Raw genomic sequence first — 17,268 nt, 5'->3', positions numbered from 1 at the left:
TTGTCCATCTCTAACATAGAAAAAAGTAAGGTAATGCTTACTGTAAGGACAAAAGACAGTGGGTGGTTTCTGGAGGGGAGAGAGGAGGAGAAGGAAGAAATAGGAGGACAGTTTAGTGATTTAATGGAGTTCCAGTGTGGGGAAATGGAGGAATTTCTAGAGACAAATGATGGTGATGATTGTACAACAAAGTGGATGCTACAGCTGAGCTAAAATGGCAACTTTTACATGGTACAAAAGCTACCACAATAAAAGAAAAACTAATGATTGGGCACAACTATATCAGAAAGGTAAAAAGCACTCACAGATTGAACTAGTATGTGGTATTTGAAACCAAGAGACTTGCCTTAGAATCAGTAAATAGGAATGGTGCTCATAATTTGACTCCAGAGAGATTTCTTTTCCTCCTAGGCCTAAGCTTTCAGATTCCTCATCGTGTCTGCCATGCAGGCCTTAAATTCAGACCACTCAAGACTGCCACTTCCTTATCCCTCCCCCTGGAGGACATGGTCCTTATAAAATGAAGCTGAATGTAGGCACATGCCTGTAATCCCAGTACATGGAAAGCTGAGGCAGGAGGATCACTACAAGTTCAAGGCCAGCCTGAACTACACAGCAAGACCCTGTCTCAAAAAAAAAAAAAAAAAAAAAAAAAAAGGACTTTATGGAGGATACTAGAAAGGCATTAAGATTAATAAAACAGCTTCAGCACTGTGTGCCTGGTCAAGACCAGAGGAAGAGAGGTAGGTAGGAGACCAGCAGAGTAGCTGTCTTACCAACATCATTATCCTGAATCTTAGGACAGGTTAGAAGAAGGCAGAATTTTCATGGAAGGATCAGCTTTGTTTTAATTTAGAATGAAAGAAAAAATTAAGCTGAACAAGAACTAATTTCTTAATGCCTTTTTCTCAAAAATCAGATAAACCTAAAAATTAAAATGTAAGTAAGCCAACAATCTACATATCCCTCATTGTTTAAGGAAAAATGGAACTAATTTTGAGAATTTACAGAACATCTGGTTTAAAACATTACTGCCAAGATCATCAAATCATTACTATCAAGTTCCCCTAAATCCTAGTGATTTAATATTTCTAATTGTATCCTGTCCTATTTTAAGATGCATCTATCTTGAATTTAAGTTTATTTGAGCTAGCCTTTTGTTGGATGCATTTTTTCTCTTTGGACTGTTTTTCCAAATCCATGTAATTCAGGTGTTGCCTGGGGACTCCATAGCCCACATCTGTTTATTACATGTACATTTATCTTATAGTGACATCAACAGATTGATGCAGAGCGTATTCCTTTCTTCTCTTCTTTTTTAAAAACGTAAAAGGTGGAAATATGTGATGCCTCAAAAGAACAAGAACCAGAAGCCAGAGTCCCTACCTGCCCAGCTTTGCAACCCACACATGCCTTTAGAGTGCTCCACCGAGGCTTGGATCAGCTGCTGGCACAGCAGCTGTAGCCGCTCTGGTAATCACGACAGAGGCGATCCAGTTCCTTCCCAAGAGCCAGGCTTCTTCATCAGTCAGTTTCATCCGTACAAACTGGCCATGAACCAAGTATCTGTGAATGGTGAATCTGGTGTCCCAAGAATGCGACTCAAAAAGAAACGTGAGAGTCAAATTCAGATTTAGATGAAGTAAATAAAAATATAAACTACATGGTTAAATTTTTGTCCTGAGGATTGAACCTGGGGCCCATGCACATTAGGCATGCAACCCCTGTGTTACATCCCCAGCCCCTTTTTATTTTTGAGACAGGGCCTTACTACCTTACCTAGGTTAGCTTTGAATCTTTGATCCTTCTGCCTCAGCCTTCTGAGTAGTTGGGATCACAAGTGTGTACCACTGTGCCCAGCAAGATATTCTCTTTGTAACTTTCAAAATATCTGACAGGGTCACTAAGTTAATTTCAAGTGCTTAAAAATCCTAGTCATTTATTTTTACTTTAAGATGAAGGCTACCTTAAATTGTAAAATTCAAGGTTTAAGCTGACATTTAAATTCAAATTGGTTTTAGTTGATAATGCCTCTAAAACATTTTATTGTATCTTTATCTAAATTACACTCTGTCAGGGATATACTATTCTTTTAATCCATGAGAAACTTTTTTTTTTTAAAGCCAGAAAGGGAAAAATAACAAAGGATTTTAAAGGTTTTTAGAGTTAGAAAAGATTTTCAAATTTAGACCACTGTTTGAAATGATCAGTTGTGTCTTCTGTGCCTGGTGGTTGTTTAATTCCAGAAATGTCTTCCTCAGTCCTGATTTTTCCATGTCTTCACAGTGCCATTATGTCCTTATCAACTCCATGGAAACCCTCTTAATGAAATGGAAAGACTGGTGTTTGAAAAAACAAACAGACCCAGCTCCCTGTGCCTTGTAGAGTTGTGGGCCAAAGGTCCGCTGTTTACCTGGTCAGCTGCCGTGAAGGCCGTGGCTGCCTACACCATCAGTTTAACACACTGTGCTGTTAAAAATGTTGGCCGGCCAGCTTCCCCTTCAGGTACACCCTGGGAGTGTTTTTAGTCTCAAGGCACAGTTGACCAGATTTAACAAACTAAAATTGCATTTTGAGGCTTACTAAACTGTGAATATTTATTAATGGTTACAAAGTCATAATTCAATGTTTTGGTGTAAAAGGCTTAATTTTAGATACCCACATATCTAGAGTTGTTTTCTTTCTCCTTTAATCACCTCCTGTCTCTTGCTGGCGTACAGTGATCAGGCCATACTTTGAAGGAATGTCCCACTTGTTTTAGTTTGCTGCTTTTTCTTTTCTTGGCAAAAACAGATATAGAGGAAACAAGGTTGTTTTAAAAAGAAAAAGAAACCAGATTCTCTTGCTCCATTCAGATTTCCCTTAATCCAATTTTGAAGTCAAAGGGTAATGTAAAGTTTTGATTTGCAGCAAACTCTGACATTATCCATTAACCACCCTAACAGGCTTTCTACTGTCTTGCAGATGTAAGTCCCATTTTTTAAAGGAGCCAGGCTCTTTTTGAATTTACCTTTTAAAAAGTATACTTAAGCAGAATGGACTCCTAGACTTACGAAATAGCTTTTCAAATGTTAGGTGGATACATTCTTATAAATTATATTAAAGTGTGCAAATAAGAAGCAAAAACTCAGGGTAATAGCAATGAGAAATGTTGAATTTCCTTATTGGAAGGTAAGAAGTTGAAGAAATAAGTTTGAACTCAGTAATCCCTGAGAATATGTAGCATTTATTAGTACTTTCTTTTTGAGATGAGGTCTCACTCTGTAGTTCAGACTTGAACCTGCTGTGTAGCCTCGGTTGGCCTTAAACTCGCAGTGATCCTCCTGCCTCAGCCCCAAGAACTGGGATTAAAGGGATGCAGCATCACACCTGGCTGTACAGTTTTGAATGTACATTAAACATAAAAAACACAGGTCCCCTCACTCCACAAACAGTTTACTCCCCTAGAGATGAAATAATTTCACATGCCTGTTATCCACCTCTGTCCAGTTTGGTAATATGTATTGGAAGAGGAAGACGAAACAGATGAGCAGGAAATCAAAATCATCACAAAGGCCAGGAATTTAGCTCAGCGGCCTACGTGCCTGCCTGGCAAGTGCAAGGTCATAAGTTCTATCCACTGGACCTACTTTCACCTGCTTCTCTGGCCTTGCCGTGCTGCCTTATTAACATCTTACACTGGGTTGGCCAGCAGGCATTTTGAATCTGCTGTCAAAACAGCGAATTATTTTTGCCTTAAAGGGCACCAGTACTTGTCGGTCTCTTTAATTACTATTCTCCAAAGATAATCTATCTTAGATACATTAAAGTTTCATTATAGTCCTCCTGTAATAAATTATATTACATGAAATACTAAGTAAAAAAGGACTCACTCCTCAAGTAGGCGTTTGAGGATGTGTGTGATACTGGTGACCACTAAGGCACAGCTAAATAATGCAGTCTTGGACTGTAGTATAGCAGTAAGTGTTCCCATGTTTTTGAGAAGTATTTGCCTTGCACATGTGTGTCACCTGTGGTTTTACTACACCACTAGGTTGTAGTGTGGCCCTCATTTAACATCCATCATGGTTGATTCTCTGAAATCCAGGGGCCACGCCTTGGCTGAGAACAGCAACACAGGATGTCCTCAGAGGTCTGGCTCTGTCGCTTCCGTGCTGGAGACCAGTGGAGAGGAGGGGAGGTAGGGCGGAGGCCACACTAGTGAGATGACTGCTGCAACAGGTGCTGCCCCCGCCTCTCAAAAATGGGAGCCAGATTTGGACTCCAGTGAGGGAAGAGGAGCCTGTCTTCAGTTGGCTGGTCGGAAAATGTCTTCTGTACAGAGCTAGAGATGCTTATAGGAAGGAGAAACAGAACTAATATGTCCTTTCACTCATGGATATAGAATGAGCAGATATTCTTGGATGTAGTTTTTGTTTTTAATCATCATTGGATAAGAAAACAATGGAGTTCCATACAGTCTAAAAATGGCTTCTGTGGTTTGCAAAAGCTGTCATTGCTTGAATGAGGGTGAAATGTTTCAGGAACAGGTGTCTAAGATGTCTATCACAAGACTGTGTTAATCTCCCAGAGGTATTCATGCCTGGATTAAGCACATCTTTGGGAACATAAATGACTAATTTATAACCTGAGGAATTCAAGTAAGGTCTAAAATTAAGTTTATTTATTGGCATTAGGGACAAACCCAGGGCCCTGAGGATGCTAAGCACACACTCTGCCACTTGGCTCCACTCTGATAAAATTAATCTTAAACAATGTTATCATTTGCATGGATCATGGATTCTATTATAGGTTTTGTATTAGTTTTAGAAATAGTGTAAATGTGAAAATATCTGTTCAACATTTTCATGTCTCTACTCATGTGCCTCTTGATTAGAAATACTTTTTCCTAGTGTTATGCTTCTGCTAAAAGTGCCTGCCTCTCCAGAGGCTGTGAGATGGGCAGAAATATGTAAAGCACACAGCAGCTGTCAGGAAGGCCCAAGCCACAAGCGGAGCACATCAGACTCTTGAGTTCTGGTCCTTCAATGAGAAAGGTTCTCCAGGACACAGGATTCCCTCATTTCCTGACCAAACAAAGTTCTGGTTTTCAGATTGTAGTGAGGGAGAGAGGGGCGAGTATTAGAAAGTTTGCTTTATTTAAATGATCATGATAATGACGACAAAATCTGCTGAAAAATATCCTTTATACTTGAGAAATCACATTTCCATTTAAACATAATTTGAATTTACATAATTTGCCCTCTTTCAAAAGTTACCAAATACTTCACCCTGTTATTTCTTGTAAACATTACAAAGTAGAGAGAGATGGGAGTCATGAGTAAACCACTTACAGAGAATAATAACCATTTGGCAGACAGGGATCCCCAGTGTCATTGAGTGACCAGGAAATTCAGTCTTCTGTGGATATTTACAGAATATCTCCTGCAGGGTTCTAGGACTGGGCATGTACCTCTATGGTAGAGTACTGACACTGCATGCCTGAGGCCCAGGGTTAGAGCCCCAGCAGCAGCAAAGAGAAAAACAAGTTGTAAGACTGGATCCTTCTGGTGCTCCTTCAAGTAGACTGATGCATTACAGTATTCAAATTCCAGGCTAAGCCAGGAATGCATTTAATACCAAGCCAGTCTTAGGTTGGGTCATTGCTAGAATCTCTTTCAACTCTGTCTGAAAGTTGAAGATAATTTTCATTAGCATTATTCTGGTCTTTGCAGCCACAAGTGGGTTTCTTTAAGAAACACAATGCAAGCCACATAGTACCTTATTTTATAAATTTCCAGTTTTGGGAATCAAACTGGAAGCTCTTTACCACTGAACCACATGCCAGTCCTTTTTAGTTTTGAGATAGGCAGGACTCAAATTTTCAATCCTCCAGCTTCAGCCTCCCTTCAATTTAAGCCAAATCCCCAATCCTTTAAAAAAAGTATATATGAATATATATTTATCAAATATTATATAAATACATAATTTATATTTATATATTAATAAATATCATATTCATAAATTTTATCTTATAGAAATAATATGTATTAAATTAAAAAAATACATATTTTGAGATGAAATCTTGGTAAGTTGCCTGGACTAGGCTCAGACTTGTGATCCACCTGCTTCAGCCTCCTGAGTAGCTGGGATTATAGCTATGTGCCACCATTCTCAGTTTATATTATACTGTGAAATTAACTTGTAACTGTTAGGTCTGAGAGAAGGGAGAGGAGAAGAAGAGAGAGAGGGAGAGAGAGGTCGAGGAAGAGGTCCGTGGAAGGAGTGGAGTGGACGGCCATGAAAGTAGTGGGCAGCGGTGGCTTTATTTTGGGAACACGGGGAGAGACCCTCCCCGCCGGCCCGGGCGCAGCCTCTCCACTGCACCTGGGGCCGTGGTTAACACGGGGAGAGGAGACTGGCGTACTGGCCGCTGGAATCTGGCGATCTCTCTCTCTGGCGATCTCCCTCAGACACGTGGTGTGGGGGAATCTAAATAGCCTAAGCTTAGGGCAGTGCCCTAAGGCTATTAGAGATGTATAGGTATTTCATTGGCGCACAGTTTCTTAGGGATGGGGATATAGGGTTACAGTCAAGTCTATAGGGGGCGTGGGGGGGGGGAGGCAGTAGTTTTTTAACTTGGCTGCAGCTTTTCCTGGTTAAAGTGTCCGGTCTGGCCCAGCAACTCTTTCAGTAACCACATTTTTTAAAAAGCCAAACAAAAGGAGTTACTGGTTGTTGTTTTCGTTTGACTTTTTGGGTTTGTTTTGTGATTTTGAGACCGGGCCTGACTTCACAGCCCAGGCTGGTCTTGGACTGTGTCCTCTCCTTGCTCCAACCTCACCAGGGCTGCCAGTGATAGTAGTGTTAAACAAAATGAGAGGAGGGCAGGCTGCGAAGGAAACGTGAGCTCAGCAGGGGCATTCTGACTTTGAGGTGCTTTAGGACCAGGCGTGAACGCTTCTCTTCTCCTTTGACTTGGAAGCGTTTTTTTGCCAAAGAATGGATAGGTTGAGGCCCTGATGGGCTGGGCAGAAGCCTGCAGTTGTTAGGCTCCAGATGGTCACTGTGGGTGAGAAGTGAGGAAGTCTAAGGGTAGAAGAGAACATGAGCATGCTTGAGGGACACTGGGTAAGCATGTCCTGCTGAGCCCGATGGGATTAGAGCTAAGATCAAAGCTTCCCTAATGTAGTTTGCAGATTCCTTTTGTTTGGCTTTTGTAGGATGGAATCACAGAATGTTCCAGTTTTCAATTAGATGTCAACATTTCCACACAAAATCCAGACTCTGTTTTTTAACTTTGAAAGGGGCTGAGGTGGAACTGGCAACATTGGTGGTAATAACTGAAGTGTATCCATTTTCTCTCTTTTCACATATTTATATTATTATGGACATTTGGCCCTGTGGACATTTGAATTTTCTTCCTCTGAGCTAAGGGTCATTAGGTAACAAAGATACAAAGATAGATTAACAGCGCATTAAAGAAGGCTTTGAATATCAAACTAAGGAGCATAAATGTAGGCAGTGGGCACCTGTGAATAAGGGACTGATGAAATTAAAGCTGCATTTCAGAGGATTATTCTGTACGAGTGCAAAAACAGAAGTTTTAGACAGAATTATTACCAGTTTTGAAAGGGAAGAAAGAAACAAGATGGTGTGGCATAGACAAATGGTCCTTCAGAATGTAACATGGATGTAAGCCAAATTAAAATCTTTAAAAACTGCGAAGTGGAGACAGCAAATCCCACAAAATGGAAGTGTCTCAGAGAGGGAGATGGGGTGCGGGAAGCTCGGCACTGGGGTGGCTCTGCCACACTGGGACTGTATGGGCCACTGAGCTTGAAGGGAAATGTGCAGATCTCCACGACTCAAGCCAGGGCTTGGTAATTCCAGACAGTGAATGCAAGGGGCAGTGCGCTTCTCGGCCTCTGTAGTCTGGAAGTCTCCACAGCTGCTGTTCCTTTACAGTAAGTGGCAGGAAAGGGGCCTTTGTCCTCTCCACTGGTCCCTACGAGGGAGGGGTGGAAATGAGCATCTGCTCATGAAGTGTAGACCAGGCACTCTGTTTTGTTTTGTTTTGTTTTGTTTGTTTCTTTTGCAGTGCTCCGAACCCACCTAGGGCCTCCTGTCTGCTAGGCAAGTGCTGTACCACTGAGCTACACCCCCAGCTCCCTAAGTGCTTTACCTAGACAGTTTACTTAATCCTTACCACCACCCTTGATAGGTACCATTGCTATTTGCATCTTTAAACTGGGGTTTAAAATATACCCAAAGTTACATAGTACTAAGGAGTAGAAGTAGGACTTGAACCCAAGCAGTCTGACTCTTCAGCACTTAAGTCTGTTAGCCATTGTCTTTAGTTCTTCAAGTGCTACACAAGCAAGCAACTAGGAAACCTTAAATCTCCTCCTGGTAGCTGTGCTATGATTTATTTCAAGGGTATTAGTTTGGCTCAGGTCCCCCTAACAGAAATAAAACTCCAGAAATGACATGTTCACTGTCTTTCAGTTAAGTATGCTTGGTCTTTGGGTAACCTTGGGAAAACTAAGGTATTGAGGTCTGTGGTACATTTAAAGATCTGTTCTCTTCCTTTGGTGAATGGCTCAGTGTTATAACATGTTCCGGTAACACTTTACTGAAAAATTCTCACAAAGACTCATTTCTTAATATGCAAACCGAATCATGTCAGATTTTCTTCACTTGTTTTCATGACAACTTATCATATAAGAAATATTTTAATTTGGGAGGAGGTGAGAACCCCCAAAACTGTAGAGAAACAAACATTTGTTTAAAACTTGTCAAGTTTTCCTACCATAATCAGTGTGATTTTGTTTTCTTTGGTCTACAGATGAAGCACGTGAATGAAACATTTCAAGAAGCAAAAAATAAAGAGGTGGCTCTCATGAGCATTGGCATCACTTCCGGAGTCGGACGGCTTCTCTTCGGCCGGATTGCAGATTACGTCCCTGGTGTGAAAAAGGTTTACCTACAGGTACTCTCTTTTCCTTTCCTCCCCCAACAGATGTACTTTTACGTCCTCGTGGTTCATTAATGTACTGATATGTTTAACTTCTTCTATAAAAATCAAAAATTTCTATAACATTGCTACAGGCAGTTTTTCCAGGATAAAATCAGTTATGAATTTGAGTTTTAAACATCAGTAATTCACAAACAACAATCTGCTTCATTTTATCAAAGAACTCCAGCAAACCAAAATTTTGTTTGCCCATTGCTTTTTTCCACGAAGGATTCTTTATTTTCAGTTTTGCTCTTACAGTCACATGCAGACCCAGTGCCCTTTGCTGTGTCTTGGGAAATTTGAGTGTGTGTATAACTTTAGAGCTTATTACAGATTCCCTGCTGGGTGTTAGCAAGTCTGCATAAACAAAGTGCTAACTCCAAGGTCATTATTGACAGGGGACAGGTATTTAAGTAACTACTTCATGTCAGACACTGCTAACTGCTACAGAGTTAAATGAAAAGTAGTCCTTTGATCCTAGTAGCTAAAGATTTCATGGGAGACAGATAAAAGTGTGGCAGCCCAGTGGAATGATGAGTGTGCTAGTCGCGCTCAGGGAAACTCTGACTCACTAGTAGGGTCTGAGCAGTGTTAAAGGGATAGGGATGTAGCTCAGTAGTAGAGCGATTGCTTAGCATGCACAAGGTCCCAAGTTCAGTCCCCAGCACCACAAATAAAAAATGATCAGCAGTTACATAGAAAGGTGTTCCAAGCAGTGGAAAGCACCTGAGGCAGGGTTGGAGGTGTACATGATATGTCTCTCTGGGAAACAGAATGTTTAAATGGAATAAAGGAAAAATAGTAGATGGATTAACCAGGTAAAGGACCAGGTTGGAAATGGCCTTTAGGCACATAAGAAAGGATTAAATTATTCTGCAGTCTAGCAGAAGCATTTAAGATTTTTTTTTTTTTTTTTTGTCTTTTTCCTTTTTATCGGTACTGGGGATTGAACTCATGACTGCCTGCTTGCAAGGCAGGCGCTTATGCCGCTGAGCTAAATCCCCAGCCCCCACATTTAAGGTTTTTGAGCAAGCATGAATTGCGTTTCATAGAAATCAATACAGTAGCTGTGAAAGGGTAGAATGGAATGGGGTGGGGAGGAGCTGAGGTGGTCATGAGAAGTCACATATTGAATTTATTTTGATGTTCTGAAATAGGCAGGTCTGTAGAGACAGAAGGTGGATCATCAGGTGACTGTCAGGGGCTAGAGGGAAGGAGAGGAGAGTAACTGCTGCTGTATGTGGGGTTTCTTTTTGGGGTAATGAAAATATTAGTGGCAGTGGTTGAACAACATTGTGAATATGATTTTTAAAAACACTGGTACACTTAAAAGGGTTGACTTTTATAGCTTGGGAATTATATCTCAAAACCATTATTTAAAAAGTAGAGGCACAGAGAGCCCTCTAGAGAGTAGCTGGAGACTGCTGAAGTAGACTGTGCAGGAAGAACCAAGCCAGAAACACTGGGATCAAACAGGTCAACTAGGGCTGTGGCGAATGAATGTTCCAGGGGCCACTTAACCTGGCCTGAGATTTGTGGTTTGGGACTAACAAAGAGATGGCTTTGTTATTTTTAAGGGGTCAGTAGTTAAGTAAATCTGCATTGAGTGATGTCATTTTTGCCATATGAAATGTGTGGTGCTTGCAAAAAAAAAAAAAAAAAAAAAGATTGAGTTTGGAGCTGTATGGGGGAGTCTGGAGAAGAGACTATGAGGCCTTGGCATTCATGGTCTGCACTGGGAGAACTGACCAGGACCCTGCTTGGGTAGAAAAAACTGAGGCACACAGTGTTTCTAGGGGCAGAGGAGTGGCCAGCAGAGGGACTTTAGTGAAGTGGCAAATACAGATTGATCACGGTCCTGCAAATAAATGAAAAGACAGACACCTATATCCACAGCTTGGCTGCTGGAGGAAGGTAGGAAGAGCCAAAAGGAGGGCTTGGAATGCAGGGGCTAAGCACGTCCCTTTAATGTTACAGATGAAAGGCAGGATTTGAACAGTGCCTTGAAAAGAACGGGAAAGTGATTGGAAGAGCATTTATTGTAGCTAACTTCTGTGAACTGATTAGAATAGCCACCAGATTAATCTTTGTCGCAGCCCCGTAAGGGAGCTACTGTCCTTATTTCCATTTACACATATGAACACAGAACAAGAGAGAAGCTACCTTAGGGGGTGTCTATGTGTATGGAGGTCCAGGCAGGCAACGAAAGGAGAGAGCTTGGTCACACAGCTAGAAGGAAGTGCAGAAAGCTGGGAATGTGTGGGGGAGAGTGGGGGAGGGGGTGGGGGTGATGTCATGGGGGGGTGGTGATGGTGATGGTGGTGGTGGTGGTACCTGCAGATTGAACCCAGGGCCTCACATGTTTGGATGCTACATTGTACAATATATGCATTTTGTGATGATCATCCCCCTCTTTATCAATTCCTCTTTGTACATAGCCTTGTCTATTTTAGTCTCATTCTTAAGTGTCAAGAGAGCCCTCTAGAGAACATTTGTTGTATTACACACTTTCAGCTTTATTTGCTCAAAAGGCCTCTTAACACCTGGTAGAGTTAGACACCCAGGCATGGACCCTGAGCTCCTGAAGCAAGACTAAGAAAGGAGAAAGTTGGGTGTCTTTGGGACAGGACAGGGAGCGTAGCATGAAAGAGGCTGAAAAGCTAGCAGGACCAGCTATCCAGACCTTGAGAGTCAAGAGAAGGAGCTTGTATTTTAAATATGGGGGTCTTTATTGGAGAATGTTGGTCTAGTTTTACATTTTAGTCTCACTGCTATTGCTCTGTGTGCAGAGGATGGGTTACAGGGAGGCAGGAGTGCAGAAGAGGAAGAACAGTTAGATGACAAGTGGCCAGATGAGGGATGATGGAAACCTGCTGTAGGGAATGGAGTCGTGATAGTTGTTTTGCAGGACTAAAAATCAAACCTAGGGCTTTGCACTTGCTTGGCAGGTACTCTAGCGCTGAGCTCCATCTCCCTGCCTTCTTCCCCTCTCTCCCTCACTCTCTCTTTGGCAGTACTAGGGCTATTAGGGCGTGAACCCAGATCCTTTGCACTAAACTACATCCACAGACAGCCCTGTCTCTTTCTCCTTTATCTTAAGACAGGGTCTCTCTAAGTCACTCAATTGCTCAGGCTCAGCTCAAACTTAAAATACTCTTGCTTCAGCTTTCCAAAATATTGGAACTATACAGATGCACCACCATATTCTGCAAATTTTATTTAATTTTATTTTGAGGCAAGGTCTTGCTCAGTTACTCAGGTTGACTTCAAATTTACAATCTTCCTGCCTCAGCCTTCTGAGTACTGGGATTACAGGTATCTGCTACCATACACAACTCCAAAAAAGTTTTGAAAGGTTTTGCCTCTTACAGGTGGGAAATAGGTCATTTGCAACATTTGGAGGGCACACTTGACTACTTTAATTTATAAGAAAATCTCTGACTTCCCTACGGTTGGTCTGCAGTGATACAGCAGTGAATTAAGTCAGGATTTTTGGGTCACATCTTCATTTCAGATGAAAGGGTAGCCACACATGGCTTCTTTTAGGCCTTATCTAATATTTTGCATCCAAATTTAGAGTAGCATTTGTGACACCCCGTGGGGCACAGGTAGGGTAGCTGTATTTCAGATACCAGAGGAGCAGCAGGAATTCTTAGTGTGTTCTGTAGCTGATGGAACACAACACAGCACCCAGGCCCTGAGGCGTCCTCTGTCTCCCCTTTCCCCTGGCTTCTTTGCCCTCAAGGTTTTTGATTCTTGACTCTTGTTTTTTTCCTGGACTTCAGCTCTGCTTCTATCCATTCTGTTTGCCTTTTGGTTCAGCCTCAGGGGTTGGAATGCTCTTCTGTTTAGCTCCTTTGGTTGGTGGTGGATTCTCTCAATTTCTCTTTGCTTTTGCCTGTTACAGCACAACCTTGTGGAGTTGTAGGAATTCTCTTCCCTCCCTGTCCCCTGGAAGTCAGTTCCAAGTAGCAGTGGGACCTAGAACACCCCGCGTGCTCCAGTTTCAGGTCACAGGCATACCGATTCTGGGAGGCCCACAACAGAGGAGCAGGCTGTGGAGTGTGCAGCTTGTCTGCAGAACCAGCAGAGGGGCTGTGGTAATGATTGTTGGTAACCGTTTACATGAAGCTCTAGGCCCAAGCTAGCTAGTTAGTGAACCCTTGCTCTGAGGGCTGGTTAGTAAACCCTTGCTCTCGGGGCTGGTTAATAAATCCTTGCTCTAATTGATTGACTGATTGAGACATGGTGGCATGCTGTAGTCCAGCCCAGCCTGAATGTACTGTGTTGCCCAAGCTGGTTTCAAACTTTCCGTCTTCTGCCTCAGCCTCCTGAGTGCTGTTCAGCTCACAGGCATGCACCACTGCATAGGGCTCTATACTTAATATTATGTTAGATACAGGAGGCTAATACTGATTTGGAACTGTTCTCAAGAAAGCAGACCTCGTCATCCCAAATAACAAGCCGTCCCTCATAAACAGCCAAGTATTCAGGGATGTACCTGATCCTTTTTGCTTAAGAGTTGAAAATACAAACTTCCATCCAAGTCCCTTGTTCAAGTGTTCCAGCCTATGCCGTCTGAAGGCTGAGTAAAGCCCACTGCTTATGGCACAGGAGACAACTGAATCTCATTCTGTGAAGGGACAGTGGCCACCACAAGCCTCGTGAGGCTGCTGGAGCCCGGCCTTTCTCGGGAGAGAAGTTACCTGTGCACTTCCACCGTTTAACCTCCAGGCCTGTCCTTCTGGGCACTATTAAGTTACACTGGTTCATCTGTGTCTTTACTGTTAGGTGTTTCAGAAGCATGAGAGTATTTGAAAGATTTGAAGCTTTGAGGCCACTTCTATTGTGTGGTACTTCTTGGTGACATGGAGATACAGAGGTGTGGAGCCCACGCCCGTGTGTGTGTGTGCAAAGCCCCAGACAGCATGCTGGGGGGCTGGGATAGTCCAGGAGGGCACAGGCCATAGTTTGGGGTCTTCTCTGGGGGAGAGAGGGCATGGGCTGGGGGGGAGCGGGCGAGAGAAGCCTTTCATGCATTCCTGTTTGCACATTTCTGTCAGACTTGAAGCTTCAAATGAATATATTCATGAGTTACATTGCAGTTGTAATTTAGAAAAGCCAGTGATTCCCATATCTATCTTCCTGTGCGAATTTCCCCATCAAGTTCGGGTGTGCCCGTCCTTGCTGCCTGCCTGATGGCGAATTCCATTCCCATCTTAGCATTTTCTTAGGCCCGGCAGTATAGACTTTACCTAATATAAGCTATTTCTAAAGAAATTTCCAAATCCAAACATGTAACTGTTCCCAGCCTGACCAAGGAAGAGCATCTCAGTCTCACACAGACTCTGGCACCGGTGCCCTTCCTCCTGCAGAAACCGAGCCCTTCATGCCCCTGTGAGCAAGCAGGTCCGGCTGCTCCCTGGGAAGCAGCTCCTCCATGACCTCCGCATGCCTCGGAAGCAGCAAGCCCTGAACATCTCCCCTTGGGTTGTGAGGGACAGGCGGCTGGCCACCTTCCGGCTGCTGCCTGACTCAGGCTCTGAAAGTCTGGAAATTCGATGCTGAATCAACACATTAGGAACAGCGCTCGAATCCCACCGTGCCCAGTAATGAGGCTTCTCTGAAAAGGCCTTTTCTGCTTATTCAGGTGTAGCTCGTTTTTCCTTCCAAGCTACGCTTAGATTCCCAAGGCAAATATAACTGACATTTCAAGAATGCCATCTCTGTAGTAGGAGTTGGAAATGTATGAGGCACAGAAAAGTTCTTCCATACATTAATCAACTCAAGGCAGGCTCGTTCTAGGAGTGTTGGTGGCTGTTTGTATTACTGAAAGCTCTAAAAGATTCGCCATCACTGTTCATGAGCCTGTGATACGATACAAAATATTTCCTTGAGTGGCTTTAGGAAGTGTTTGAATAGCTTTCTCGTTGCTGTAATTCTGTGCGTTTTTAATACTTGGATACATGCAATGCCAGCCTGAAAATCGGTCTTCATAGACGGAAACACTCACAAACCGGTAAATGTAATGGACAACAATAAATAAATGCAATGTAAAATCTAAACTGTTACCATACTGTTACTAAATGTCAGTGCCAGAGCCTAGAGGAGAACTAGAGGTCTCTAGATCCCTGATTTAAATCTAACCCAAGCGGCTGTGCTGGGAGCAGGGGTGGCTGCATGTAATAATGCTAAATTTATGCCTCTTTCAACATGGGTCCCAGTATCTACAGATCAATATTTGATTTATGAGTCAGTGTTTATTTTGGGAAGTGATAAGGAAGTATGAGGCTCCTGTACGGACATCTCGTTAACCCTTGGCATATGTGCCTTGTGGCCCAGGTGTCCCTGCGTACAAGGAAGAGGTGTTCGTCCTTACCAGCAGGCTTGTTCTCACCAACGTGGCTACGTGCAGGGTGGCAGCAGCTGCCGGGAAAGCGCATATTCTCACCACTGTAGCTGCAAATAAGTGAACAAGCCAGTTAGTCTTTGGAGAAATGCTTAAAGAATAAATGCATATATCTCTATAAACACAATTCTTACAGATTTACGTGTAAGTGACAAATGATCCATTGTCAAAAAATTTTAATGATATAAATTAATGTAGTTTAAATTGAGAAAAGGTAAAGAATTAAGAAATAGTATATCCAAAATATGCTTGAAACTCCTGAACGAATTCCTTTTTACAAAACTGAGCAAAGAACAAAATGTTCAAGGGACCAAAAACAGATTTGACAAATTAGGAAAACTATCAAAAACTACCAAACTAGTTACCAAAGGAAAACTACCAGCTACTAAAGTGCTTGGATATCTTGTTTCATGAAAACATTTACTCTGAAGCAGAATGGACTCTGCGCCAAGTTCTGTACACTAGGCTTTCACCATGACCAAGCTTAAAATTCCACAGAGCTCTTTCTGTTATCCTGAAAGAAACAGTAGGCAAAGTAGGAAAAGAACATGAAACATAGTAAAAGAAAAAAAATGCATATTTTTTCCTGAAAGTTAACAGCATGATCACCTGCTGTTGCTAGGCAGTGTGTGGCCTGTGGTTTTATCAGTTAGGTGCACTGAGTCTGGCTCTATAGTGTTCTAAAATTTTATTCTAGATTCTCTAGAGTTTGATTATAGGTATGTTTCTAAGATTTTCCGTGTTTATCTCCTTTTAAGTTTATAGACAATCACTGTATATATAGTTAATATTAGAATTTGTCTAGTTAATTTTTTCAATAAATATAACTCCTTACGTCTTTACGTGCTTGTTAATTTCAACTCACTTTCTATATTTTATCTTTAGATCTCTGCTCAATAAATGGAAACATCTCAAATCTTTCTGTTTACTTAAGGTCACAAGGAGGTAGAACCTGCTTTCCTTTCTCTGAGCCCTGGTTCCTTCCAACTTTCTAGGCTATAAGCCCAATAATTATTCACTGCTGGGAAACTGTGCTTTCACAGAAGTAAGGTTGGAGAGAAGTATATTTTATTAGAAAACAAAATCAGGATAATGAGATCTTATTCTTTGGAAATGCCAGTGTGATGTGTCAGGCTTTATTTTTTAAGTAGCCAACTTAAATTCTGAAACTAATCATATATAATTTGACTATAATGCCACACTTTAGTAATGAATAAAAATGCACTGGTTATATGTGTATCCAGAGCAAACTAATCTGGACGTTACATGATTTCCAAGAGCACGAACGGCAGTCTCTGCAGCTGTAGGCCGCTGTATCCAGCTTCCTGCTGTGCTGTGTCTTCGGTCTGCTTGGGTTGTGAGGAGCTGCCCTGATGCATGTAGCCAAGCTGAGCATTCCACAGTGGGCCTGGGAAAACTGAGAGAAGCTATGATCCAGAGAGCTGCTTTCTCTGGTCTTTCCCGCCTCCCAAGCCCTAGTGTTACTGGGGGATACTTGTCTCGAAACAGTTTTGTGTGTTCCCAGCCACTGCCTGCATGAACCACAGACTCCATGGTATCTTGATCGGGTGCACTCTGGGCATATTATCCTCTCCCAGTGTCAGGTATCTTCATCTGTAAAATGGGGATGCGGTAAAGTGTTTATAAGAATTGCCAGGGATATAATCCAAGTGACTAGAATAATGGCTGGAACTCAGTAAAAACCAAATCAGTGATTGTGTTATATGCATAGACCTTTAAGAAAACCTGATGCTTTTTAAAACTTCTACTAAAAGGCACAGTTTTAATTAGTTTTTGCCTAGTTATTGAATTGTGTATTCTCTCCTTTAATTGTAGTCACTTTACTTTGAATAAAACTATG

At 42.1% G+C, this 17,268-nt stretch overlaps 1 protein-coding gene across 1 annotated transcript in view; it reads left to right on the top strand.

Annotated features, from left to right (window-relative positions):
- Window positions 1–17,268, top strand: part of Slc16a10 (solute carrier family 16 member 10) — a 104,078-nt gene that overhangs the window by 84,305 nt on the left and 2,505 nt on the right. The window contains exon 4 of the mRNA XM_003466442.5: window positions 8,828–8,971. Within this exon, the coding sequence (XP_003466490.2) occupies window positions 8,828–8,971 (144 nt within the window). The remainder of the gene's footprint in view (window positions 1–8,827; window positions 8,972–17,268) is intronic.

This window comes from Cavia porcellus, unplaced genomic scaffold (assembly GCF_034190915.1).
Source record: "Cavia porcellus strain 051 isolate PalLab524CR breed Dunkin Hartley unplaced genomic scaffold, mCavPor4.1 scaffold_7, whole genome shotgun sequence".
Taxonomy (NCBI): domain Eukaryota; kingdom Metazoa; phylum Chordata; class Mammalia; order Rodentia; family Caviidae; genus Cavia; species Cavia porcellus.
Note: the sequence above shows the minus strand (reverse complement) of the source record. Positions and strands in the feature narration are given on the sequence as shown.